Raw genomic sequence first — 27700 nt, forward strand, 5'->3', positions numbered from 1 at the left:
AACAACAGGGACTGGATTCTCGTTGTGATCACCGTGTATATCAATCTTATTCGTAATACTGTCACATATCGTAACCACAAGGAGCATGTTTGGCGGGCTAAACAGCTCCTTTGACAGCCGAACGACCACGTCGGAGCGCGGGCTCGATTCCCGGGCGGCGCTGTGACTGTTGCACGCTGAGATGATCATTGGACGCATCACAGCTGCCAGCGCCGCACAGCAGAGTCGGCGATGACTTGTGTGCTTCCCGAGAAGCGGCAGCGTGGGCGATGCCCCGATGAGATCTGCGGTGCTGAATCCGCTCATGGTAGTCTGCTCTGTGTGTGAAAACGGACGTTTTTCCTGTAGCTAACGCGACGTGAGATCATGCTAATTTCACTGACGGTATGAAGGTGTTTTGCCACCTGGTAGCTGCCATCAAAGCATGATCAACATTCAAAGTAGCAGCATACCTGAGTTTTTGCTCGATCTTCAAAGCTCTGTTGACGCACCGTAAACGAGCATGATGATGTGTGTGTCCCTGCGTTGATATCCGCACCATACTGACGGCATTCCTCTCATCGACAGGCGATAGTTGGCCGGCCGTGACCTGAGGGGTCACCAGCTCCGCCGAGATGGTGGTGTCGGAGAACCAGATCAGCGACATCATGGGGGGCATGCAGCAGGCCGCCGGCGTGCGGCTCAACAACCACAAACACAAGCTCAGGCACAGGTACGGCAACCAGGCTCAACCGCAGACGCAGGCATAGCCACAAACACAAGCTCAGGCGCAGGTACGGCAACCAGGCTTATTCGCAAACACAGGCACAGCCGCAAACGCAAGCTCAGGAGCAGGTACGGCCGCTACCAGGCGCAACCACAAACACAACACAGGCGTATCCACAGACACAGGCCTAACCACAGACACGGCACGACCACAAATGCAGGCACAACCACAAACACAGGTGTAACCACAAACACAAGCGCGACCACAAACACAGCCGCAGCCACAGCCACAGCCACAGACACAGATACGGGCACAACCACAAACACAGGCATAACCACAAACACAGCCGCAATTACAAATACAGGCATAACCACAAACACAGACACAGCCACAAACAGCCATAGCCACAAACACGGAAACATCCACAGCCTCAGACACAGGCACAGCCACAATCACGGCACATCCACAAACACAACCTCAGACACAGGCATAGCCACAAACGCAGGCACAGCGACTAACACAGGCATAATCACATTTACGACCACAGCCAGACACAACCACAAACGCAGGCACAACTACCAACACAGGGACAACCGCAAACACAAGCGCAACCACGAGCGTAGGCACAACCACACACACAGGCACAACCACAAACACAGGCACAACCACAACTGCAGGCAAATATATAAACACAAGCTGAGGCACAGGTACGGCCACAACCACGCACAACCACGAAAAAACAGGTTGCAGTAGCTATCGTTTGCATGAAGTTGGACTAAGGCAGACTTGAAAGTAGCCAGTTTGGTTATTGGCATACAATCGGACCTGAATATCTATTTCATTGGGACAAGGAGCATATGCGGTGTATTTGTTAGTGTTGCGTTGCATGGGCCGTGTTTTTGTAAGGTTAGCCCCTTATTCATGTTGGCATCTTGTTAACTGGCCCTTGCAGCTCACGGGAATTTGCCGATATTTCGTACTTAGCATGTTATTGTAGTGTGGATATAGTTACGCGATTATCGCGCTGTTTTGTTACGTTTACCGGTATGCTGCATGTTATGAATATGCACCAAAACATAGTACAATTACGTTTGGTCATTAATGCAAATGATGACTGCCTATTGCGAAGATGTAAAAGCTTCTGGACTGCAAAAGCAGAAGCAAAGCTTCTATCCTAACTTATTGTATGTATTAATTGAACGATCATTCATCGCGCATAGCTTTCCGGTGTACAAGCTCTCTAAGCACTATTTACCTATAAACAGGGAAGTGACTAGGGTATTGGAAGTTGTTTTGTTGCGTCTGCGTCTGGCATGTCTCCGTATATATTTTTCAATTTCGAAAAGTTTTGGTAGGCGGAGATCTGGTATCATGCCTGCCCATAAAAACATGATCTTACTTAAACCCGGGCGACCGCAAGATTAATCTGATCGGCAAAGACGTCATGCTGCGGTTTAAGACGCGGAGGACGCGTAGCTGCTCGGGTTCTCCGAAACCAAGGAGCGATTTGAACGATCCCAGTACTACAGAATGATTGCGTGGGCAGTTCCTGCAGTGCCGATTCGAGGGAAACATTAACATGCTCTGAATCAGCGGGCTTTATGCAGCCTTCAGCTGCACGTGCAGTTATCACGCGAGCAAATGTAATTAAGATAGCTTCGTTTAAACGTTCCAGTTCACACATCACACGCCCACACACCCATACGCACACACGCACGCACGCACACACGCACAACGCAGTTCACCGCCGCCATTCGCTGAGCACCACTCCGAACCCGCAGCCACACATACACAAAACATCTCCCGTTTATCCGACGGGCAACAATGGGCGAGATTTAACCGGCGTGTAAACAGCCGAACAGCGCCCCACTTCGGGCTGGCCGTCCCGCCGCAAAACACGGGCCGGCGCGCGGCGCGCGACGCCCTGCGCGCCCCGCCGCCGGCCGCCGCCAAACGGGGCAGCACGGCGGCCTTCACGCCCGCCGGCATTGGTGTCACACCAAGAACAACAGGCGCGCGGCGGCCGGGGCTCGCGAAACGGACCGGCGCGGCGGCCGGCTCGGCACCCCGGCCGACGGTTGAACGCGGGGGCGGTACTGCGGCCGGGCCTCGCGAGGCGGACCGGCTCGGCACACGGCCGACGGTTGAACGCGGGGGGCGGTACTGCGGGCAGGCCTCGCGAGGCGGAGCGGCGCGGCGGCCGGCTCGGCACCCGGCCGGCAGTTGGACGCGGGGGCGGTCTGCGGGCGGGCCTCGCGGGGCGAACCGGCGCGGCGGCCGGCTCGGCACCCGGCCGGCAGTTGGACGCGGGGCGGGGGACTGCGGGCGGGCCTCGCGAAACGGACCGGCGCGGCGGCCGGCTCGGCACACGGCCGGCAGTTGGACGCTGGGGCGGTACTGCGGGTGGGCCTCGCGAGGCGGACCGACGGGGCAGCTAGCTGGGCACCCGGCCGGCAGTTGGACGCGGGGGCGGGACTGCGGGCAGGCTGCAAGCGTGGGCACTCGCGCGTGTAAAGTCGGACATCGGGGAGGGACGGCGGGTGCTGACTGAACTGACACAGCGGGGAGGATCGGCGGCTGTTGGCTGGACTGACACAGCGGGAGGGTCGGCGGCTGTTGACTGGACTGACACAGCGGGGAGGGACGGCGCCTGTTGACTGGACTGACGCAGCGGGAAGGATCGGCGGCTGTTGACTGGACTGACGCAGCGGGGAGGGACGGAGACTGTTGACTGGACTGGCACAGCGGGGAGGATCGGCGGCTGTTGGCTGGACTGACACAGCGGGAGGGTCGGCGGCTGTTGACTGGACTGACGCAGCGGGGAGGGTCGGCGGCTGTTGACTGGACTGACGCAGCGGGAAGGATCGGCGGCTGTTGACTGGACTGACACAGCGGGAGGATCGGCGGCTGTTGACTGGACTGACGCAGCGGGTAGGGTCGGCGGCTGTTGACTGGACTGACACAGCGGGGAGGGTCGGCGGCTGTTGACTGGACTGACACAGCGGGAAGGATCGGCGGCTGTTGACTGGACTGACACAGCGGGGAGGGACGGAGACAGGCTGACAGGCACAGCAAGCTGTTGCATTTTTGTATGTAGAAATTACCAATGGCCCGGTGGATTATCACCCTATGATTTTTTAGGACATCCGAAGGTTGACCCGAAATGTTAAACGCCGACTTGCATTTTAGTTGTGACAGACCAATATCTTATTGGAGAATGTCGATGGACGATGCCGTGACGACTCTCTGCTGCGGCCCCTGGGCCTTACCAGCACCCTTGACTAACGGTGCCGGTCTGGGGGGCCCGGGAGGAGGCGGAGCGGTCCTGGAACAGTTACTCACGCTGCGCGGCACGCCTTCAGCGGGCGGGCGTACCTCACGCGGACCAGGTGCGAAAGGCTGCTGCCCCGGCCGTGAACACGCGGGCGCGGGCCGGCACGATCCGAGCGGGCTTGCCTGCTGAGCTCGGCGAGCGCCTTCCGGCCCATCTGGCGGATTTCGGTGACGTGCATGCAGATGTTCGGATCTAGTCGTGCTGCCTGTTAATGCCTGAGCAGGGCGCGTTACATTCGGGCCACGTCCGCGGTCGTGCGCCAGCGGCGCTGAGAGGAGACCATGATCTCTCACTGTCAGATGTGGCGGAGATCGATCTCGGCTGTCAACTTGGTCTCCGGAGGGCCTGCCAGCTGACGCGGCGTCCATTTCCGCCTTCTCGCCCGCCGTCTGGGACGTTTTGACCGCGGCCGGCGCTGCGAGTCGGCTAGTAACTAACGCCGCCGCCGGACAGTTACCATTCGAGATTGCGTCGCTTTTATCACGGCGTGGTCGCTGTCGCAGAACACCGAACTTCGGTGGCATAACATCGCCCGCCGTCCAGCGTCTCGTGTCCAACCTTGCCTCCGCCCCAACTGTGACGTAATCGGCGCCATTGGTGACGGATTACAGACGTCGCACCCTTCTGCGGTGGTTTTCCTTCTCCCTGTAGCCGAAGTGAGGCGCAGTTGTTGGCGTATTTCCTTCGCTACAGGCCTCGGCTTCCTGCCAAATTCTGCGTCGGCGGGTCTGTCGCCACCGTTTGCGTCGCCATTAGGGCTGGTTCAAGGTTGTATTTACAGGATGTCGCTCCCCTTCCCCGCACAGAAAATATCACCGCCAAGTTTTTCAACGGTCTTTTGCCAACGAAATTAAAAAATCGAAGCGCTCTCAGAGACCTCCCGCAATGAGGGGAACTCGAGCGCGACAGCCGGCCGGCCGGTGGACGACGCTCTGCTCCCCCGTGAGTGGGCCTGACCGCGGTGATGGTGGCCTTCCAGAGCGCTCGTCCTGACTCAGCGGCGCGTCTGGCCGACTCATGCCGACCGCGTGCTCGAGCTGGCGCCCTGCCGCCGCTCGGCGGCCGTCCCCCCCCCCCCCCGCTCCCGCTCCCTCCCCCCCTGCCCGTGACCCGGCGCTGTGCGGCTGTCATCTGCTCTTGGACGGGGGGGGGGGGACGTACCTGGGTGCCGTGCCGACTGCCGTGCAATGATGTCAGAGCGGTGCTTTGATGACGTCACCGTCTGGTGCGCGGCGTCAAACAAGTCTAATTGCTTTGGTGCCGTAATGGACCACCATGCAGTCAAATGACCTCATACAAGTTTGCTTTGACGCGTTATGTCACCACCGTGTGCCGCGTGTATACCAAGTGATGTTCTCTTTCATGAACGCTTTGAAAAGCGCATGCTCACTGGACAGTTCTGGGGTGTGTTTGGCATGGCAGGCCAGCTGGTTTGCAGATGTTGGAGTCAGCCGAACCTATGACCACCTGTGATCTCGGGACACGAGAAGACCGTGGGGTTTGTCGGGGTATGAATGGGCCTTTGCATTTGTCGGGATATGAATGGACGGTGAGGTTTGTCGGGGTATGAATGGTCCGTGGGATTTGTCGGAATATGAATGGACCATGGGATTTTTCGGAATATGAACGGACCGTGCGATTTGTCGGGATACGGATGGACCATGGGATTTACCGATTTGCCGGGGTACTTAATGAACTTAGGACACTCGGAGGACGGTTTTCAGGCGATGGATGAAGTGCACTTTGCTCAGCACTGACAACCTTTTCAACAGGTGCCTGAACATGCGCGTGTCGCGTAAGATCGTAACACGAGGAGAGCGCATCATTGCGTGAGCAGTGGGTCATAACGCGGGTAATTTGGAGTGTCCTGCGTAAAAATCTTAAAATGTTTGCTCAGATTTTAACCTTGGCGCTACGTCGCGATGCATTCTTCACGCTACCGTCTCAACTACGAGCGTGGCTGAAGCGGTACTCAAGAGACGGGGACAATAGTGGGCATGCCGGTCGCGTCCTCCCTTCGAGGACGGCGGATGGACCGCGCTGGGATGTGCTTGGAATCGGGGTCGCTGAACCATGTCAGGGCTGGTCGGCTCGGGAGCCTGAGGGCAGGCGATGGGGTAATCCTGTGACGTCTCGAGATTAGAGGAACGGTTGAGGCCCGGAGAGAGGGAATTGGGCCACGTGTAGTGAGAAGTTTTGTTCAATTCGGCACTGGATAGCCTGTTACGTCAGCCGCAATTGCCCTTTTTAGCAATCCGGTCTCTCAGAACCTATCCGGGAATCATGCTTCTTTACGAAAAACGGCCAGTGGGGCTGAGGGGGGGGGGGGGGAGGCAGCCTTACCGTGGGTCACTTCTCTGTGGCAGAATGACGCCCCCTTGCTGGCGCCAGCCATTCCCTCGAAACGTGCGGGCTGGCAATGGCGGATATAACGTCTCAGTTTGGAGAGAGCGGTGTTCGAAAGACGGCGCTAATGCCCCGAAAATTAGGCCTAAAGCATAAACATGGTTGTTTTTTTTTTGTCGCCTCTGGGGGTGTGGCCCCACCCAATTCCCCCTCCCCTCCTCCCTGGAGACGCCCGTGCGCCGTATCCCTCGCCTTCCCTGGAACCCAGCCCGACGTGAGAAGTGTGGAGCGCCGGTCACATTCCGTGACGAGCTGGTAACTACACAACACATTCCGCGCGTGCTCACGAGGAAATACGTCGCCTGAACCGTGGGTCGTCGGTCGCTTCCCTTCAGATGGAGGAATGGTGTGACATGTTTGCTGGAAGAAATATTGATAAGGAGAAGGCTTCTCGGATCACTTCTTCATAGATGTTTTGGCATTGCTCCAAATCTGAGACTGCTTTTCGATAACTTGACGTGGTTTGATGCCGGCAAAATCTGTAGGCAGCCGGGCATGCTACAAGACAGAACGTTGCCTCTTCTTCCTGCACATTGCTTTTGTCTTTGAAGGATGTGTTCTCCTCTGAGACCTTCGTGACTTTGTAAGATCACCAGTCAGTGACGCACCAGTGAGGATGACCGGGCCACGAGGCTTGTATCTGCTGAGCGCGGCGCGCGCTGAGGGCTGGACCAGACGTCAGCGGCTCTCCCCGGCCCGTGTCGTAACGCGTCCGCCCCGTCCTCCCCTGCTATCCCACTGGTACGTCAGCCGCAGCAGCGGCTCTCCCGACCCTTGTCGTAACGCGTCCGCCCCGTCCTCTCGTGCTATCCCACTGGTATGCGGCGTCTGTTATCCACGGTCCAGAATACAGGCCCGATAAGCAGGGACAAACAGAGATGCGTTGTGTGTGTGGGGGGGGGGGAGGGGGAGGGGTGAGCGATGGCATGGAACAGGTCCGCGAATGAGAGGAGACATGCACCGCACGCTGCACGCGCTGGCCAGAAGTGATCGATGCGCCATATGACCCATGCTGTCGACGCGTGCTAAACCCAGATCATCAGCATCACGCGTCGGCGCGACGGTTGTCTGCTGTTGTTGCCAAAAGGTGCAGAGCACTGGGCGGTCGGGGCGGTCAGTCAGGTCTGGAGAACACACATGGCTATCGTTCCTTGATGTGCTGATGTTGGTAATTAGTCCCAGAGACATCATTCAATGATTACATCTCACATTTACCACGGCAAGAGTGACATCTATATAACGGAAGCATGTGATGTTTTGATCATGTTTAGATCTGATCGCAGGACGTTTATGTGGCACGATGATCTCTTTTAAGAAATTGTTCACGACCACGTCGTTATCATAGAGAACATCGCCGATTCCTAAGAGTGACTGTTACTTCTGTTTCAGGTTTGATATAGTGAAGAAACTTGGCCAAGGAACTTACGGGAAGGTGCAGCTGGCTATAAATAAGGAGACGGGCCAGGATGTGAGTATATGTGGGCAATGGGAGGCTGTGAGTTCAAGTTGGCCTGTTTAAAAACGAACTGAAGCAAATAATGACCTCTATATTAGACCATGTCTGAGTTAGGTCGTAGATGGCGTTCGTGTCAGCGGAAGCCAACGCGGAAGCCCCGCGCGTGGAGATGGACGTAGGACGACACAAATTTTCGTGGCAAATTGGACGGGGGGGGGGGGGGGCATGCCATTTCATGTAATGCCACTTGGCATTTCATGTAATGCCTGCGCCCGTTAGAAAAAAGCTATCACTGGCCTTTTGCCATGTGTTGTTTGCAGGCTTTTAGCTGTTTGTGATTATGATGACGGAACACTGACGTGCGGAGAATGGTACGTGATGTTTTCTAACGAAATGCACCCAGTTCCTGGCACATTCCAAGGTGTTTGTAAGTAAATGGAGAGTTGCGACACATGATGCTGACTTGCTTGGCATCGCCCATTTTGCCATGTTTTCCTTCCGCTGTAATGATTGCGCATGATCTTGGGTCTAGGGCGGACCAATGGGAGGTGAGTCCGGGGCACCGATATCTTCATGGTGCTCGTGCTAGGGTCTGTGGCGTTTCACTCGAGGACATTGCACACATAGGACAGTAATGCAGTTCTTCGAGATTTGTTTGGGTTGAAAAGGGTCTTTCTGGTATGAGATGTTTCCGCTCGTTCTAAGGGAAATAAAATCAGGGAACTCTACATAGCGCAGATCCTTTCCAACGTTCTAGATGACCGCGGTCCGTTTGGCGTCACGTTGTGGTCGTAGTTGATCGCTTAGTCACGGCATCACAACAACTTTCTTCATATCTAACCTCCCATGATTAAGGCAAAGGGTCTCAACAGAGGATACACCGTAGCATCTATTGACATGTAGCCGAAATGGTAATCTTTAGACAGAAGTTATGCTTAGGTGGTCACCTTTCATCCCATAAGGCATGTTTGCATAACATCTATGTTATACACCTGCAGCAGTCGGAACACGCATCAACGGAATGAAACAAGCCCCAGTTGAACAAGACCTGGATGTATTTTATATCCATGCGTGTGTCTATACACATCATATGCTCGTTACCAGCAGATATAAACTGCGGTGATGAAGAGGACGTCTTAACGCTGCGGAGCGTTTAAACAGCGCTGATGGGCGGGAAAGACAGAGATGCCCTGGATTCTGGTGCCTGACTGGCGCTAGTCCAATCGGAGCCGAGGTTTTGGCGTTTGGCGTATTTGTTGTCACTGGAGCCGCCAGAAATAAAACGCCATGCGATGCTGGCGCTGCTGTCCCAGCCGCTCTTACTCGCAGCTGCCTGTAGTTTACAAACGTGGTGATTGGGACTGGACACCGGTGGACGCCGGTACGTGCCGGCGGATACCGGTTGACACCGGCATGTGCCGGTGTATACCAACGATTCGCACACCCGCGGCGTGCTTTTCTCATCTATGGAGGCGCGGGGAGTGTTTGTCTGGGTGTGCCGTGGATGGGAACGCGGATTTTACATATCAGTGGAGAACCACTGTTGTCTTAGGGGCTTAATGACGCACTCAGCTGCTGATGCTGTAGTGCGTCGCCTGCCTCTCACCTTGGCAGGAAGGACGGGCACCGCGGGGAATCGAACCCCGTACCACTGTTGTTGTCAGAATTGTGGTGTCGTAGACGTAACTAGATTCCAGAAAGTACGGGAGATTGATTCAAGGTCCTAGTTGGCCGGGCCGGGGGATGCCTTCCGAAGATTAGCGCCGAAGCTGCCGTTCCAGGAAGCGCCCAGAGCAGCGCCTCCTGCAACGCTACCGCTGACGGGATGGCGCCTGCCGGGTGAGCCGTCGCCGCCTCTCGGTCGATGGCCGGTGTCTGCCGACCGATGAGTCCGCTCAGGAGGCGACTGGAGGCGTCTGCGGGGAAGGGCGGTCACGTCAGCTGTCTCGGTACACCGGCGCCTGTCTGCGGCGGCGCTGGGGCGGCTCGCCTCTTCAGCCACTGTTTGTTCACGGCGTCCGCCCGTCATGCGGCGGCGGACGGCGCGGAGGCGCCCAGCGTTTGAGTGCGCCACTCTTCAGTTGCAGCAGGTGGAGACCCTAGCCCACTTGTCATTCACGGGGCCGGTCCGGAGCGTTTGCAAACCAATCAGGGCGGCGCGGCGTGCCCCATGGCGTCATCAGACCGGGCCACCCACCTGTGCCGCCCGAGCACCGGAACCCCTGACGGGCTTTCCGAATGTGAAGGGTCGAGAAGTGCATCCGTGCTCGCACCGCCGCTATTTTCGTCGCTGGTTGGCGTCGTCGCCCCTCCCCCTCCCCATCGCGGCCAGGCGCGGCGCGCCGACTGAAGTCACGGCTCGAGCGCCAGTGTTGGCTCGGCGCGATAGTGGGCGCCCGCTTAGTACCGCCGCCGGCACGTGCTCCACGTGTCTGTGAATTGTTGCACGCGTTAATGCTGCGTTCACGGAACTTTGTGGGGATTAGCTACCGTACTGGGCTTCGGAATGGTCCTGTGGTCAGCAAAGTACGATGTTGTGGTCAGCTGTGACATATGAACTGTTGGGGACGATGCGTTCCCGTACTTCATGCGGCTGATTGTGTTGCCGCAAACCCTGCTGGCTGGTCCAAAATCGTTAGTGATCTTATAACTCAGCAGAATTTTCGCCTCAGCATGTGCCCGGTGGTGTGGGGGGGGGGGGGAGAGTGCGCAATTTAAACTATTTCATGACGGCATTGTTGCCGAGATCCTTCATTAGCTCTTGATGGGTTGGCCCACCGTTTGTATGTTGTGTTCGCTTATATTTATTTCTGTAGTATTTTCCAGAGAAAGCTTAGTATTATTATTTTAAAAGGCAGACCTACCTAAACGAATCTAAAACACCTGATATAACGCCACCTTCGCGCTGCGTCTTTTGTCCTAACTCTGTGTGCCAAAACGCCCACCACAATTAAAATACGTGTCACCGTTGGTATCACATACCACATGACCCGTGCTGAGACCAAAGCCTTGCGAGATGATGACGTTGTAGGGGGCCACTTCTATAAACACAAATGCATTCTGACTTGAGGAAGTACGCCGCAATCTTCTACGTGTTCAACTCAGGAATGATTTTTGATGGGCCAATCCACTAAGAAATGCGAGAGACTGGCTGAACGGCGAGTGGCTGTGTTTGCATGAACTAGTTGCTGTACGAAGTGGCGGACATTTGCGCCGCTAGGATTGCTCGTCACTTCCTCGGTTAAGTTGCATTGATCCTATGTTCTTGCCACCCTGGGTTGTCGGGACAGGAGACCGGTTTTGAACTCGTCCTGCGATTTTTCGCTGGTTGCACGTTGTACAGCAAACAACTGTTCAGCACTTAAAGATGGCCTTTTTGTTGCTGAAAGGTGCATGCAGCTGCGATTAGTGGTTGCGAAAGCGCCGGCATGTCAATGCCGCTTGCGCCAGACCATGCCGCTCAGACTGAGCACGTGGCCGTAGTTGAAGTAAGACACACTCAGTCTGCGGCCTCGTTCCTCGGTGCTATGTAAGCACGTGGTCTTCCCAGTTGACCCCGCTGAACGCTTCATTCGTGTGAGGGACTCGAATGGGACGGAACACTGGGGCGGCGGTGAATAGATTGTTGACTCCGCACACTGGCTGTGATTCCTATTAGGGTAACCGGCGTCGTGCGGTTGTGCCCACCCTTGGCATGTCACTTTTACGAAAAAAATTACCGGTTTATTTGTATTTTCCTGTGGGGAAACCTTTCACGTGTTATGCTTCCTAGCCCACCTACATTTTTCTAGTGTGTTTTGTGCGCTGGAAAAGCATGCTTTTACCTGTTGTTGACACTGGTTTCAGAGTTAAACCGCCGTCAGCAGTTGTAATGCTGTGTTTGTCCCCGCAGGTCGCAATTAAGACCATCAAGAAGGCGAAGATCGAGACTGAGAAAGACCTCATCCGCATTCGACGGGAGATCCAGATCATGTCCTCGGTGACGCACCCACACATTATCCACATATATGAAGGTATCTAGCTGAGGGGCAGTGGTCAGCGTCGGTTCCCTGGCATCGCGCGAGGCATGATGTGATCATGTGACGCTGCACGCGGTTGGTTGACTCGCGTGGTCTGATGATTTGTTATGCTCACGCAATCGGATATTTTTGCCTGTTTGTTGTTCTTTGTGTTTGTATGGATATTGTCATTGAATCGCGTACTGTCAGTGCCTTAGTTTGTTGTAATGTTAGCTAACAAGCCGCACCCGCCAAGCCACGAGTGTGGAGGAGTTTCACTTCCGATTTCCTGGCTATACCCTTCTAGCGCTCTGTTCCACATGGCATGGCGTCGAGGAGTCATCACCATTGAACTGCTTTTATGTAGGGGTGGTCATGTAAAGCAGTATACTGCATTTCTACCAGGTGCATGTGATATGTAGCATATCAGGGGACAACGACAGCTCAGCCAGCTTAACTAGCACCATAATATTAGTAGCACATATTGGGTTTATTTGAATACTTTCAGAAGACATTTTTCCACCATCGGAGTTATATATATATATATATATATATATATATATATATATATTTGTGAGCTTTCTCCGGTTTGCTGGCGTGCTCCTTTCAAGCACCGTCATGACCCCTCCTCCCACATACATCAATATCTGCTCGATTGCGGAAACTCCCGCCAGTCAACAATCTTGCCAGCAATCGCGGTGAGGTAAGCATCGCCTGCACATGAAGTCTCCCCTGTCGCCGCAGTGTTTGAGAACCGCGACAAGATGGTGCTGGTGATGGAGTACGCGGCTGGCGGCGAGCTGTACGACTACCTCAGCGAGAAGAAGGTGCTGGCCGAGGGCGAGGCGCGCCGCATCTTCCGGCAGGTGGCCAGCGCCTGCTACTACTGCCACAAGGTGGGTGCGGCGGACGACACGCTCCCGGTGTACCGGCGAGGGGGAGGGCTGCTGCCACTGCACGCTCGGTACGGTGGCCGGCACGCCGCGCACCAGCTGGGAGGGTGGTGATAGCACTGACGCCACATAGCAAGGGCCGGCACCGCGGACAGCACCTGCTACTCCCATCGCGGGGTAGATGGGGCTAACAACTCTGCTACGAGGTAGAATGGCTGATGGCCCTGCCGCGGGATAGATAGGGCTGATAGCTCTGTCAAGGGGTAGACGAGAACCGTTGCCATACCTCATGGCAGTTGTCTCTCCACATCCGCGTGGGAGGCTCTAGACTCGTAACTCGCTGGCTCTGAGTACAAATACCACTACGGACGCATTTTTAGTGCCGACTGACGTGGGACCGCCACCCGGCAACTGGTCAGAGGGCAGAGCTGGCGCCGAGTGGCTGTGATGTAACATTGTACGGCACGGAAGGACCGCCCCGTAGTACACACCGGTTTTGTAAGACTTGGGGCAGGATTGTCGATGAACTGAAATAGCATAGCGCGTTTGGCTTGATGAGCGTAAGCTTATCAAGCTGTACTGAAAAAGAATTATGGACTCCTTGCGTAACTTGCTCAATCAAGCTCTCAAAATGGCCTGGCCCCTGTCAGTGCTGACCAGGTTAGGACAGCGTCGTCTCCCGCCTCTTCAGGATGTGGGTACCTGCGGTTCCCGCAGGATGCTGTGGAACCGTCATCGAGCGTTGCATTCTGTTTTTATTGAAGGGTCGGAGTCTAGCGAACCGGTTTTCGAATGTAGTGCTTCGTAGTGATTCGAGAACACTCCGATTTCAAAAGGCAGCTTCTCAACCACGATGAAAAAAGAAAAGCGAGAATATTGTTACGTTTGCGTTTTCTTTCCGGTTATAACGCCATGGACGACGTTTGTTTAGTTAAAACACCACTATCGCTTGTTTATTGGAGATGCTATTCTTTATTGGAGATGCTCGTACCCTTTAATGGGTACGAGCATCTCCAATAAAGCATCTAAAGTTACGCATCCATAGCATTATGGCCGAAGCCTCTGTTGTCATTTGAGCTCGTTCAGCTTTTGCTTAGTCTCCAATCACATTTACAGTTGCACGAGGTCAGCATTTGCTGCACTTGGTCAGATCACCAGAATACTTTGGCGAGCTTTGTCAGTATTAGAATTAGGTCCCGCTTCTCGTCAAACTAGCGCACAAATACCGACTCTAGGCACGGTCTGACCGAAGGCTTTCGGCTAGATCGATGATCTGATGTTCACTGAACCCGAAGCTGCTTTTCAATCCCTAGATATGTGCATGTCGCGTATCTTGTAATTTCAACGATTCGACTGTAATCGATGGGCCACACCCAGCTTGCCGTCAGCGGCAGCTTCGCTAAGTGTGATTGCTCTGCCTGCAGCACAAGATTTGCCACCGAGATCTCAAGCTGGAGAACATCCTGCTGGATGAGTACGGCAACGCAAAGGTGAGAATCCCAGCGCAGAAATCGCGTCACGCCCCTTCTGCTGGCACCGGACGTCGCTTGCGAAACGCTTACGTGTGGATCGGTCACGAGTGTGTACCTTTTTTAAGTTCCTCTTCTTTGTACTACTCTGCGAACATGAAGCGCCTTTTGGCGCATTGACGGTGTGACAAAGGCAGCAGCAGAAATACCATGTCTTTGTACATATCATGGCTGCACTGCTGCAGGTGGATTGGTTTGTAACATGTATTAAATCCGTATTCGGGAGGATGTATCTCATGGGGAGTCAAGTGTGCGCATGCCCGGGTCCGTAAGTCTCGACGCATGTCTTGCGCATGTTTGAAATGTGGTCATGTGCACGTGTCGCTCAGCAGGACGCTTCAAGGTGAGTCCTATAAAACTCGGGAAACCCGCACAACACACACCGAAACATACGCGAAAGGCGACTGTGCGTATTGGATCCCTCCAGCCTAAAAATCTGCATCGTTGGCAGCGTAAGCGTGTGTGCTGTGGCGGCCGCATGCGCCTTCTTCCGGCCAGCTGTCGTTCCCTGCTCGTTCTTCCGGCTAGCGGCCGTTCGTTCCTCCTTACGGCTAACTGCCGTTCCGTGCCCCTTCCTCCGGTTAGCTGCCGCTCCATGCGTCTTTCTCCGGCTAGCTGCTATTCTTTCTCTGGCTAGCTGCCCTCCCCTGCGCCTTCCCCCGGCTAACTGCCGCTCCGTGCTCCTTCCTCCTGCTAGTTGTTCCGTTTTCCTCGCTTCGCCTGCCGTGACCTCACCGCCCCGCCTGCCGTGACCTCCCCCGCCTTCCGCCTGCCGTGACCTCCCCGCTCCACCCGCCGTGACCTCACCGCCCCTCCTTCCGCCTGCCGTGACCTCCGCGTCTCGGCGCCCGCCAGATCGCCGACTTCGGCCTGAGCAACGTGTTCGACGAGACTCGCCTGCTGTCGACGTACTGCGGCTCGCCGCTGTACGCGTCGCCGGAGATCGTGCGCGGCACCCCGTACGTCGGGCCGGAGGTCGACTGCTGGTCACTCGGCGTGCTGCTCTACACGCTCGTCTACGGCGCCATGCCCTTTGACGGCTCCAACTTCAAGAAACTGGTCAAGCAGATCACGTCCGGGGACTTCTACGAGCCGCAGAAGAAGTCCCGTGAGTGCTGTCCCGGTCCTGGGTGTGTTCCAGTTCCGGAGCACTGTCTCAGTCCCGTGAGTGCTGTCTCAGTCCCGTGAGTGCTGTCTCAGTCCCGCAAGTGCTGTCTCAGTTTAGTGAGCGTTGTCTCCGTCCTAGACATAGTGCATGTCATTCCTGGGAATGCTTTCTCAATCCCAGAATATGTACAGCTTAGTCCCATCAGTATGTTCAGCCGACCTGTACCTCGCACCCTTGAGCACTGTGTGGGGACCTTGCATCGTCAGTGGGTTGAGGTGCCGTGCCCGCCGCCGACAGCGGCCTCCGAGCTGATCCACGCGCTGCTGACGCCGGCGCCGGAGAAGCGGGCCAGCATGATGGACGTCTGTGGCCACCCGTGGGTCAACCAGGGCGAGGAGGTGCCCTGCCTGGAGGCGGCCGAGGAGCTGGCGCACCAGACACCGGTCCGGCTCGACCTGCTGCTCTCGCTGGCGCCGCAGGGACCCGACATGGAGCACGTGCTGGTGCCGCCGCCGGAGGAGGTGAGGGGTTGGGAAGATGACTGGGGAGTAATACTGAGGCGTGCGGTGTTTGGTGGCCGAGAAGTGACCCGGTCGGATCTTCGCCCTAGATCTGCTATAATTTTGCTGGAACACTAGGGTGTAGCCAAGGGGTGCTTTTGGGAGCGTGCACATGCCCATGCCCGCACCTATAGAGGTGCGAGACTCACTGGGACAGAAAGGCCCAGTGCACTTTGACAGCCTTAGACGCCCTTAAAACTTCTAAACATGTCAATGGGCCCGACCCATCGAAGTTTGGTCTCGAGATGAAAAAATCCTCCAAACAAAACAGGGCGCCAAAGCGGCGAAGAACCCTATGTCCCTTGAATGTGAGGGCCGCCTATTACCCGATTTCGCTCGCTCCTGGGCAAGCCCTCGCTGCGCCACTGCCGAAGCATGATTGGATGTCCCACATCAGATCGCTTGTACTGAGACGTTTGCGTTGCCTGATGTCCTTTTGGTAGTTGTGATCCTTCCAGCCAAGGTGGACCATCATGTGGTCCTTATTATGGTTTGGAAATGCGCCCGACCCGAAAATTTCTTGAAATTACATGCCTGCCCACGCAATAGCATCAGTGTGGGACAGATGTCGTACTCTGCTCCAGACCATCCTCATTATCGATGTTATCCTGCGGCGTACTGTCCGTACTCCTAGCATTGCGGGCCGCCACCAAACCACATTCTCACTCCAGGCTCCGATAGCAGAGAGTTATTCCGCATGAGAACCCTTCGTGACAGCAGAGCAGCACGGGCCGCGGTGTGTCGGGGCCTGTGCCTTTGATGCTACGTGTGGCCGCAGCGACAGGCGGCCTTCGCGCTGTATGAGCTTATGTTGTTTGACCATGGCTTTATTAGTGGATCGAAGCACTTGTAAGCCTCGAGCCGTGTACGTGACATTTGCGTTGCGTTTGGATCAATAATGAGACCACGCATGTGTGAATTGGTGAAGCCTATATCTGGTTTGCGCTTCTACACGTGGATAATGTCAGTTTAGCCAATACTTTTCCTTCTACAACGAAACATGCATGTGTAAACACAAACGCCGCTAGGGCATTTCTGTCATTGTTTATGTTTTCGAAGTGGCTGGAACGAATGTGAGTTTCATGCGGAATTAGACGCTCGCCGATTTGAATTTCTAGGCCCCTGTGCTGTGCAATTCGCTCGGCATTTATCGACCAGAGTTCATCTCGTCTCTGTGCTGTCATCCCCGAAGACGTGATACTAGCAATGTGTCCGAAAGAAATGTACCGGACTGTAGAATGTATCGCTTTAAGCCCAGACACTAAGATTCAGTCCAGGTGCATGAATTTGGTCGGGAAAGCATCCTGGGTATTTTTTAAACATTTAATTCGAACCTTTTGAATGGACGGATTTCTGGGACCAGAGCTCAGGCCAAGCAGTGCTGGTTGTGTGAGCCGTACCGGAGAAAGTTTAACTGCCGCAATGCTCGGCACGGTCCGCCATCCCCCCCCCCCCCCCACATTAAAGGAGTGCTCAACATTTGTATATGGTTTTGAACTGAAATAGCCATCTTGAAGATCGCGTCTTGAGCATCGTTATGTGTACGGATGCGAGTACAGTTTGGAGTTGCCGTCACTTCCTTGGAAGTCTCCGGTATCAAAACTGGTACTACCGCAGTCTCTGTGACATTTTTGATACGCTCGAAAGCAGTAAGCCTTTCTGGCAACGTCTGTCGTCTAAGATTGTGTCGTGTTGGATCTAATCCTTCCGCTCAGTGACAATCCTCTGTTTGCAGGGTGCTGTGCCGTCGGCGCCGGAGCCGTCCAAGGCGCAGTTCACGGCCTCCGACTCGCTGTCGCTGGGCAGCGCCATGGAGGTGCGGGCCGCCTCGAGCCCTGCCGTGCCTCAGGCCCAAGAACCGGCACCAGAGCCGGCCGAGCCCGGCGCCGACAAGGCAGCCAAGCGAGCCCTGGACGAGGCGGAGGAGCAGGCGGCCCCGGGCGGCAAGACAGAGAAGACCAAGAAAAAGGCGGGAGAGAAGGCGGCGAAGAAGAAGAAGAAGCCGGAGGCGGCGGCGGTCGTCGAGCCCTCTGACGTGGTGATGAGTGACGATGCGGCGGCGGCTGAAGCAGCGCCTGCGGAGGCGGAGGCCCCGGCTGCGGGCGCTCAGGAGATCACTCCAGGGGAGGACAAGACCGCGGAGCTCAAGCTCGGGCCCGAGAAACGATCGCCGTCTCCGGTCGTCACGCCTCCGGAGGCGGAGACGCCTCGTCCAACACCAGCGCCGCCGCCAGAGGGCGGTGAGGAGGTGACGTCGGGGGCCGCTCCGGTTGAGCAGGAGCAGAGCACCGCTGGCGATCAGTCGGAGGTGCCGACGGACGTTCAGGCGGCTCCGCGACCTCAAGTTCGCCGGGCGTCACCGTCCCCGGCGGCACCGGAGCCGTCGGCCGGCGCCGAAAAGCAGCCCGAGAGAGAGGTGGCCTCTACAAAAGCGCCATCTGCCTCCGATAGCCGTCTTTCGCCTTCGCTGAAGGAGGCAGTTGTAGCGCCCTCTTTGTCTACTGGGGATGCTGCTGGCGTCAAAACTAGTCCTGCGAGAGAGACGAGCAGAGAAGCTGGCAAATCTGTCCCGACGGCACCCGAAGAAGTAAAAACAGGCTTCGTCGGACGGTGTCAGGCAAGACAAGAGTGCTTCGCCGAAAGAGCTCGCGGAACGCAAGCCAAAGAAGACGACGGTCGACCCAAGCGGTGCCAAGGGCGAAGAAACCGAGGAGAACATTCGGGTGTCCCCCAAACAAGAGACGAGTAGGGCGGATGCTGATGAAAAGGCCGCGGAGCATAAGCCGAAGCTGAAAGCTGTTGACCCTGAGGTGCAAAAGGAGAAATCTCCGGCGAGAATTCCTGGCGAGTCCCACGTGACACCCAAAAAGAGCAAGATCCCGGTCAGTGATGCAAAGTTAGCCGATGGCGTGCCAAAGCAGAAAAAGACTCTCCAGGAGCCGAACGACGTTAGTTCTCAACTTGGCCGTGTGTCCCCAGTGAAAGAGAAGGGGACAGTGATTTCAAAACCGAAGGAAGAAAATTCAGCCGATCTAAAGCGGGAGAGAAGTCCTGTAGGTGCCAAGGACGATGGTAAAGTGCAAGCAGGGAAACGTACTCCAGTTCTTGAAGAAAACAAGGTTGTGAAAGAGGAGACGAAAGAAAAGGCTGTGGATGATGAAAGGAAGGTGAAAGACAAGGTCGTCAAGCCTGAGGGAAAACTGAAGGATACAGCGGTCAAGCCCGAAGACAATGCGAAAAATAAACTCGCTAAGCCCGAACAGAAGCCCAAGACCCAGGACACCAAGGTCAGACCGAGCCTGAAGATGCCGGAGCGCAAGTCACCCGCTCGCTTCTCGGCGGACAGCGTGCCGTCAACGATCCGCACCGCGCCCGCCGACGTGCGGCCGCGGGCCCTGCCGGCCGAGCCGGCGCCGGCGGCTGTCCGAGCTCGGCTGGACCGTGGCACCAGCGACGAGCAGCCGGCGGCGCCGGCGCGGCCCGAGGACCGCGCGCAGAGCCTGCCGCCGCGCCGCGCCGCCAGCAAGGAGTTCATCATCCCCATCCGGCTGGCGGACGGCGAGACGACCAAGCCCACGGCCGCCGCCGGCGGCGCCGCCGCCGTCTCCGCCCCAGCGCCGGCGGCGGTGCCGGCCCCTGCGGCGCCGGCGGCGCGCCGTCCCTCCAGGCCGATCGGGCCCACCTCGTCGCTGCGCTCGCTGCCCGAGCAGGACTCGTCCAGCGACGAGGAGGTGCGCGCGCCGTCGCCGCCACGCGAGCTCATCCGCAAGTCGCCGCGCGAGTTCATCATCCCGATCGCGCTGGAAGGCGGCGGTACGATGACGCCGCCGGCGCGCGCGCAGTCGGTCGAGGCCGAGCGGGCCGACGGCGCCGGGCTGCTCCGCTCCCACCAGCTGTCTGGACAGCGTCGACTCGGGTGAGTGGGACGCGGCCGCCCCCGAGAGAGCGCTGGTTTTGTCCGCGCGGAGCCTGGTTTTTGCGTGCGGCTGGAGTTTGTTACCGGCCGGTGATGGAGGGGGGGGGGGGGGGGGTAGGGGCGGGGGCGGGAGCCGCAGTGCCGGCGCGGGAGGATTGGGGCCCCCTTTGTGGAAGTGGTTTTTGTTGGTGACGAACGTAAGCTAGATCAGGATTGCTTGTCGGCCTGTCCTCTGTGGAGGGGCGGGATGTCAGTGACAAAGAACAGCAGCTGGTATCTTGACCCCATTCAGATATCCTTTTTCTCCTGTCTTTTGAGTCGGTGTCTTGAACCATACCACGCAAAATGCGTCATAGGATGTTGGTGTTGGATTTATCGAAGCCTGTATATCAATATCCCAACGACAGCATGATGCAAATCAATCGTTGCGTTGTCCGACTGATCGTGATAAAATTAGGCATGATACTTCTGCTGCATGGCACTACCAGGATGCTCCTGTTTCGTCCCTCGGCGTCACTATTGCTTTTTATGATCGTCCATGATCTGCATGCGTTTGACGAGCCCCTTTTTGCGAGGTTTTATTCCCAGTTTTGTGTGATTCCTGCCTATCAGTTGTCGTGCTGGTGGTTCCGCTTCCGCCTCGCCAACCAGAACAGGTCTCACGTTTCTCAAAAACTATCGGGCCAGTCGGTATGTGAATTGATGCTGTCGACCGCATCTAACTGGCAGTTGGTAAACGGCTTGAACCTCATTCTCCGCACGTGCGAGACCTTGCCTCCTGGTTGGCGGCGCGGGGACGGGCCCGCCGCCCGCGCGAACGCGGCCGCCGCGTCTGTGACTAACGGTGCTGCCGCCTGGCGGGGACTGGCAGAAGCCTGCTGGGAGACCGGGCCGCCAGGGAGGACGTCTGGGGCGCCCCCTGGGGCCTGCAGAGGCTCACTTCCATGCGCTGCTTCGATGACAGACCGCTGCCTGACCTGGTCGGCTGGCCCATCGCCAGCAGCAGGTAATGTCCGCCGACGAAGGGCTCTCCGGGCGAGTGCAAGATGACGAGTCCTGAACGATCGTAGGTATCCGTCAGCGCGGTATGTCATGGCCACGAAAGTTGGAGTAAGACACCGAATGAATACACGGACGTATCTATTGTATGAGTAGATACCACATCAAAATTATTCATGTAAGTACTTCTAGCCACGCACGGGTGTCATACTATGGTTGAATGGACGGACGTATCTATTGTATAAGTAGATACCACATCAAAATTATTCATGTAAGTACGGCTAGCCACGCACGGGTGTCATACTATGGTTGAATGGACGGACGTATCTATTGTATAAGTAGATACCACATCAAAATTATTCATGTAAGTACGGCTAGCCACGCACGGGTGTCATACTATGGTTGAATGGACGGACGTATCTATTGTATAAGTGGATATCATATCAAAATTATTCATGTAAGTGCGGCTAGCCACGCACGGGTGTCACACTATGGTTGAATGGACGGGCGTATCTATTGTATAAGTAGATATCATATCAAAATTATTCATGTAAGTACGGCTAACCACGCACGGGTGTCATACTATGGCTGAATGGACGGACGTATCTATTGTATAAGTGGATATCATATCAAAATTATTCATGTAAGTACGGCTAGCCACGCACGGGTGTCATACTATGGTTGAATGGACGGACGCATCTATTGTATAAGTGGATACCGTATCAAAATTATTCGTGTAAGTACGGCTAACCACGCACGGGTGTCATACTATGGTTGAATGGACGGACGTATCTATTGTATAAGTGGATACCGTATCAAAATTATTCATGTAAGCACGGCTAACCACGCACGGGTGTCATACTATGGTTGAATGGACGGACGTATCTATTGTATAAGTGGATATCATATCAAAATTATTCATGTAAGTACGGCTAACCACGCACGGGTGTCATACTATGGTTGAATGGACGGACGTATCTATTGTATAAGTGGATATCATATCAAAATTATTCATGTAAGTACGGCTAACCACGCACGGGTGTCATACTATGGTTGAATGGACGGACGTATCTATTGTATAAGTGGATATCATATCAAAATTATTCATGTAAGTACGGCTAACCACGCACGGATGTCATACTATGGTTGAATGGACGGACGTATCTATTGTATAAGTGGATATCATATCAAAATTATTCATGTAAGTACGGCTAACCACGCACGGGTGTCATACTATGGTTGAATGGACGGACTTCTGACGTCAGCGCACGTTTTCTTTCGTTTTCGTTTGGCGGCCCCGGGGAAGCGCTTACGCGAGATCGGCGTTGCCTCGTTTGCGTCGGCAGGCTGTCCCGGCCCAAGATGGCGCCCTCGTCGGACAGCCTGAGCTCGGGCGGCGAAGACGACGACGAGGATGACCAGTTCGAGATCTTCACTGCCGAGTCGCTGTTCGGTTCTCTGATGGATCGCGTCAAGAACCTCAACAAGCGGATGGACATGGAGGACTCGCCCGCTAAGGTGAGAAAATCGAGCCCGGTAGGTGATGGCGAAGGAGCTTGGATGGCTTGTGGAGAGCTGTAGGAACCAGTATCATGCTTACAAGATTGATGTTCAAGAAACGCCTTCAGAGGAAGCGTACTGTGTTTTGTGCACACTGCACGGTTGCAGGATCCTTGAATGTCATGGTACCGTCGGTGAATGTCTCTTGCTATCGCGGCGTGTTGATCGGATCACTGCGCCTGACCCGCCGCTCCGTGACGATATCCCGCAAAGCTTCGCAGGAACAGCTTCCTTCCAGCTTCCAGCTTCGTTAGCCCGCTGCTGCCAGCCTCTTAAGTGCCGGTGTAGCCGCGCCGTACCGTGCTGACCCGACGCCGTCTCATGCCGACCCGGCGCCTTGCTGTGCTGATCCGGCGCCGTGCCGTGCTGACCCGGCGCCGTCCCATGCTGACCCGGTATTATGCCGTCTTGTTGCAGCGTTCGCTGCTGCTGAGCGACCCTCTGCGGCTGAACCAGCCTGGCTCGCCTCGTCAGCGGCTGCCAGGCCTCTGGGGCGTGCACGGTCAGGTCAGGTCGTTGTTCGACAAGCCTATGACCTTCCCACGCGGCTCGCTGTTCGACCAGCCGCCCTTCGCCAGGTGAGACGTCAGCTGAGCCGTCCTTGGCGTCAGCTGAGCCGTCCTTGGCGTCAGCTGAGCCGTCCTTGGCGTCAGCTGAGCCGTCCTTGGCGTCAGCTGAGCCGGCCTTGGCGTTAGCTGAGCCGTCCTTGGCGTCAGCTGAGCCGTCCTTGACGTCGGCTGAGCCGTCCTTGGCGTCAGCTGAGCCGGCCTTGGCGTTAGCTGAGCTGTCCTTGGCGTCAGCTGAGCTGCCCTTGGCGTCAACTGGGGCGGTCTTGGCGTTGTTGGGTATGGGGCAGTGTATTTGTTACGAGCAAAACGATTTGAATGGGGTGGGCACTCGGTGCTTAATGCACAGAATGAGAAAGTATAAGTCAGCTAGTTGACATTCCGAGGCTGCTATGGTGCTTAGACATGCATCACTACTGATTTCCTAGGCATATAGGACATCTCAGGGAGTGCAAAATTGTACAAATCGCATCACTATTGCAAAAGCACCCTTTGTCAACCTGGGGCTATTCTGCACCCCGCGTCGCAATGGTGGAGCCCTTTTGGCGCCTCTGGTCACACTAGTGGAACCCTCCAGGCAGTTACCATCACTACAGCAGCAACGTGCCTTTTTCGTGCCACACATGCCACGCTGCCTTGGAGACTGATGAGCCAGAGTGACCGGACCCGTTTGCCAGAATGACCGCACCTGTCTGCCCGAGTGACCAGACCTGTCTGCCCGAGTGACCGGACCGTCTGCCCGAGTGACCGGACTTGTCTGCCCGAGTGGCCGGTCCCTTCTGCTCGAGTGGCCGCACCTGTCTGCCCGAGTGACCGGACCTGTCTGCCCGAGTGACCGGACCTGTCTGCCCGAGTGACCGGACCGTCTGCCCGAGTGACCGGACCTGTCTGCCCGAATGACCGGACCGTCTGCCCGAGTGACCGGACCTGTCTGCCCGAATGACCGCACCTGTCTGCGCGCAGGCACTCGTCCTTTGGCTCCCAGCCGGCGGCGGAGAGCTCGGACAGCGGCAGCCAACACGAGGACGACGCGCCCGCCGCCGCCACCACCAAAACCAAAACCATGGTCAAGAAGACGTCCACACCGAAAAGTGAGCTTGCATCCCCGCGCAACCCCTAGAAAGAGTGAGGGATTACGGTGGCGTTGTGCAGGTACCCTGGCGGTGCACTGCCTCGATTTGCCACATAGTTCGGTGACGACTGGTGAAGCGATGCTATGGACCTTAGAGCGACGGGTGTGTGGCCGCAGAAAGATCGCGTGGAACTTGACGATTATGGTCGGTTCTACTAAGATGCCCTGGTATCAACGTGTGCCATGGTCGCCTCTGTTGCAGCACGCGTGGCCTCCGTGACATTCAAGATAGTGCCGAAGGGCGATCAGTAGGCTGATATGTACGTGTGACCGTCATAAGTGTGGCGCTTGATGTATGTGGCCCCCTTTGACGCTACTTCTAATCCGATTTTGCGTGGTGGGCTCGCGGACAAACCGGAATACAGCCCAACAGCCCGCTCTTGCCAAAAACGGGACAAACCGCTGCAGTGTTGCATAACGCGTTGGCTTCTTCATATATTGTTTATCCTTGATGCTCCCTCTCAACGCTCATACATTTTATTGTAATTGTGTATGGCTCCTGGACGAGATGTATTTGTTTTACCGTAATCACCTTCTTGTATTATTCGCCGCGAGTTCACTCAATATCATGAACCGTAAGGCATGCGTGTGTTTTTTTTTCTTTTGAGGTTTTTTATGTGATCTGAAGAGCTTCTCACACAGAATTGCGAGAATCAACCATTGAATATTGCTGTAAAATGGGTGATGGTATCCCGCACTGAGCTTTACAGAAACGTTTTTGTGGAAGAGACTTTAAACAATTTTATGACACTGTTTGGTAGAATAAGTAGGCTTTTGCGGTCACCCATGCCTTAACATGTTGATTTGGATCGTGTTCTGCTTCTTTTCCCGCTGTTTTCACAATTTCCAGATTACTTGTTTACCCTGTTGTTGTTTTTTTTCTGTGTTGTCCGTGCATGCTTGCTGTGCTGTGCCGCGCCGAGCTGCGCCGAGCTGTGCCGCGGCGTGTTGGTGTGCTGTGCCGCGCATCTGTGCTGTGCCGCTCGACTGTGCTGTGCCGCACGTCTGCTGTGCCGCTCGACTAACCCAGCTGGCCGGCGTCCGTCTGTTCCAGAGCCGGCCGAGTACTTCTGGCGGCCAACGTTTGACAATCAGTTCTGACCGCGGCCCGTCCTCTGGCCAGGTAGCTGACCCCTGACCCTGTCACTGACCCTGCGATCTGGCCCCGGCCAGGCACCCTCCTGACATCTGGGAGCCGACACCCAGTCCAGCTGCGCTGATAGCTCAAGAGCCCGGGCGAGGCGGAGGAATGGGGATTCCGCGGTTTTCCCACGGGGTGCAGAACCGGCCTGCATCAGTGCAATGCGCGATGGAAGACAGGGCGCTGGCCGGGCGCAACTGGTTCGAACCTTGGAAGGAATGTGCGAGACAACGCGCAGTTGCGTCTCTCCCCCAGTATTGAAGGCTCTATTACTCTGCGGATGGGGAACAAATAAAAGCTGACGAGTTGCACGGGCAGGGCTGGTACCCAGTGACGTAAGGTGTTGAGACATGAATAAACAGTAAAAAGCCGCCTGTTGCTCAGTCAACTGTTCGAGGTTATGTGAGCGTGCGTGTCTCGTGCCTGTACGTGTCTGTCGTCCAACACGTTGTTCTCCTGCCCTCAGAGACAAATACCACCCACCGCACCCCGGGCGAACATGATTCGACGTCCGCTGCCAAGAGGCTGGGCTCGTCGCCCTGTCCCCGCTTCGCAGCGGCCTGCTGCGATGAGGCTGGTCCGAAGGTCGGCTTCCCCTGCACGGGTCGTATCATCGAAGCGGGTCGGAGGGTCGGCTTCCCCGGCACCAGCCGTGTCACCGGCTGGCAGAGCTGCGCGCTGCCGGGTCGCGCCCCACCGTCGTTGCCTTCGGTTTGTAGTGAACCGACACCGGTCAGCGGTCGGCACCGGCTCGCAAGCGACGCGTGCTCGCGTCCGACGCAGTCAGGCGGCGGCCCGGCGGGCGTGAGTCGGTCTCGCGCGCTGCTGTCCGGCGACGGACGCCGGCGCGCGGCTGAGACTGGGCCCAGGGGGTGACGGGTCCGGTAGCTGGCCAGGACGCGCGTGCATCCACAGCGAGCTTGTGCCGGGCATCCGGCGGGTTCTGCCTGTCTGAGGCTGGCCGACGCCGGCCTTAAGCCAACAAACGATGCGCGATGTGACTGTGACGTCATGGGTGGGAGGGGTGGGGTTGGGGAGGGGAGCGTTCCGTTGGCAGCTGACGGTTAAAGGTCAGGGCAATGCGGTTGACACGGTCAGACAGGATGATAATCTGATAATCGTACAGCTGTGCTTTAAAGGTAAGATGTGAGACAATTTTGTTTGTTTTTTAGTTCAGGCTATCGCGTGTCTGTATGTCGGCGTACTATTTTTAGGAACGTCGCGTCCTCTTTCGCCTCTGTTCAAACATAGGGAGCCGCTTTTGGAGCGACTTGACCCACTTTGTTTGAAAGTGGCATAGGCGTGTCAACGCACGCATTATGCCCACACAGATAAAATGGTCTGTTTTGTGTACAAAATCGGTTGGTTGGTGCATGTAGGCCTATAGGTGGCAGTGATCAAGCCCCAAGTGGGCCAGCCATTAACACAGCATAACACGCCCGTGTCCCATACTTCCGCCCGGCGAGTGGAGTAGAATAACACCAAGTGCTGTGCGTATTTCTGAGAGCAGCACTGCGTCAGTGCCGACGGTGTCCTGGCGCGGACGACTGTGGGCCAGAGCGATCGGCATGTCTGGGACGACGCAGCGATCTCGTCAGTAGGGGGACGGCTGCTGTTGTGCTGGCTCTGTTTGTCTATACACTTGTGATGAATCCGTATTGGCATGTGCGTTAACCCGTCTGTTGTCATTTGTTGATTTTGAAATAAAGACATTCACGCCAATGCCCTACTGTTTTGATGTCCCTTCGCCGTCAGCGGATCGCGACCGTTCGCAGCTTAGATAAGACAGTAGTATTAGCCTTATTCTTCGGAAAACCGCGAGAATGGAAATATAGTTGGGTTGATATTTCGGCAACGTGCCTTTATCGACACAAAAGCAGGAGTGAATTCACTTTCGCTTTTTCTGTGGCAACATACCTTTATCGAAACAAAAGCAGGAATGAATTCACTTCTGCTTTTTCTGCGGCAACATACCTTTATCGAAACAAAAGCAGGAGTGAATTCACTTCTGCTTTTGTTTTGATAAAGGCATGTTGCCGAAATATCAGCCAAGTTATATCCCCATTCTCCTGGTTTCCCGAAGGAATAAGGCTAATAGTTCTGTCTTATCTGTGTGAATAATGTTCCTCGCTAATGCACTTAACAACTAACGTTCGCAGCTTTTTAAAAAGCGATTGAGTCCTTGGGAAGCAGGCCAGATGTTCCGATAGCTGACGCGGGAGCAGAAGGCCGACCTTCGCAGCCCTGAGAACCACGCTTACACAGAGATGGCTACCCCATTAACAGCAACCGTCGTGTCGTTGGAGCTTTACGACGCTGTCAGCTACGGAGGCTGCATAGCGTCGCCTGCCTCTCACCCTGGCAGAAAGGGCGGGTACCTCTGGTCTCCCAGCCGC

The 27700-nt window shown here is 55.9% G+C and overlaps 1 protein-coding gene across 1 annotated transcript; it reads left to right on the top strand.

Moving 5' to 3' along the window:
- Positions 1 to 368: 368 nt before the first annotated feature.
- On the top strand, positions 369 to 27237 carry LOC119090150 (serine/threonine-protein kinase MARK1). The gene is made up of 16 exons (XM_037212944.1): positions 369 to 712; positions 7836 to 7914; positions 11795 to 11915; positions 12645 to 12796; positions 14218 to 14283; positions 15178 to 15430; positions 15728 to 15951; positions 17726 to 18602; positions 18970 to 19375; positions 19658 to 19906; positions 20748 to 20912; positions 22252 to 22423; positions 22883 to 23043; positions 23995 to 24122; positions 24366 to 24423; positions 25771 to 27237. Exons 1-15 carry the CDS (start codon positions 615 to 617, stop codon positions 24413 to 24415), a joined length of 3201 nt encoding a protein of 1066 aa, XP_037068839.1. The 5' UTR covers positions 369 to 614; the 3' UTR covers positions 24416 to 24423; positions 25771 to 27237.
- The last annotated feature ends 463 nt before the right edge of the window (positions 27238 to 27700 follow it).

Source organism: Pollicipes pollicipes, unplaced genomic scaffold (genome assembly GCF_011947565.3).
Source record: "Pollicipes pollicipes isolate AB1234 unplaced genomic scaffold, Ppol_2.1 Scaffold_3087;HRSCAF=3621_pilon_pilon_pilon, whole genome shotgun sequence".
NCBI lineage: Eukaryota > Metazoa > Arthropoda > Thecostraca > Pollicipedomorpha > Pollicipedidae > Pollicipes > Pollicipes pollicipes.

Coding starts and splice junctions, on each gene's coding strand:
- LOC119090150 (XM_037212944.1), top strand. CDS start 615: ATGGTGGTGTCGGAGAACCAGATCAGCGACATCATGGGGGGCATGCAG. Junction 14,284..15,177: donor ATGAGTACGGCAACGCAAAG/GTGAGAATCCCA, acceptor GGCGCCCGCCAG/ATCGCCGACTTCGGCCTGAG. Junction 22,424..22,882: donor TGGAGGACTCGCCCGCTAAG/GTGAGAAAATCG, acceptor GTCTTGTTGCAG/CGTTCGCTGCTGCTGAGCGA.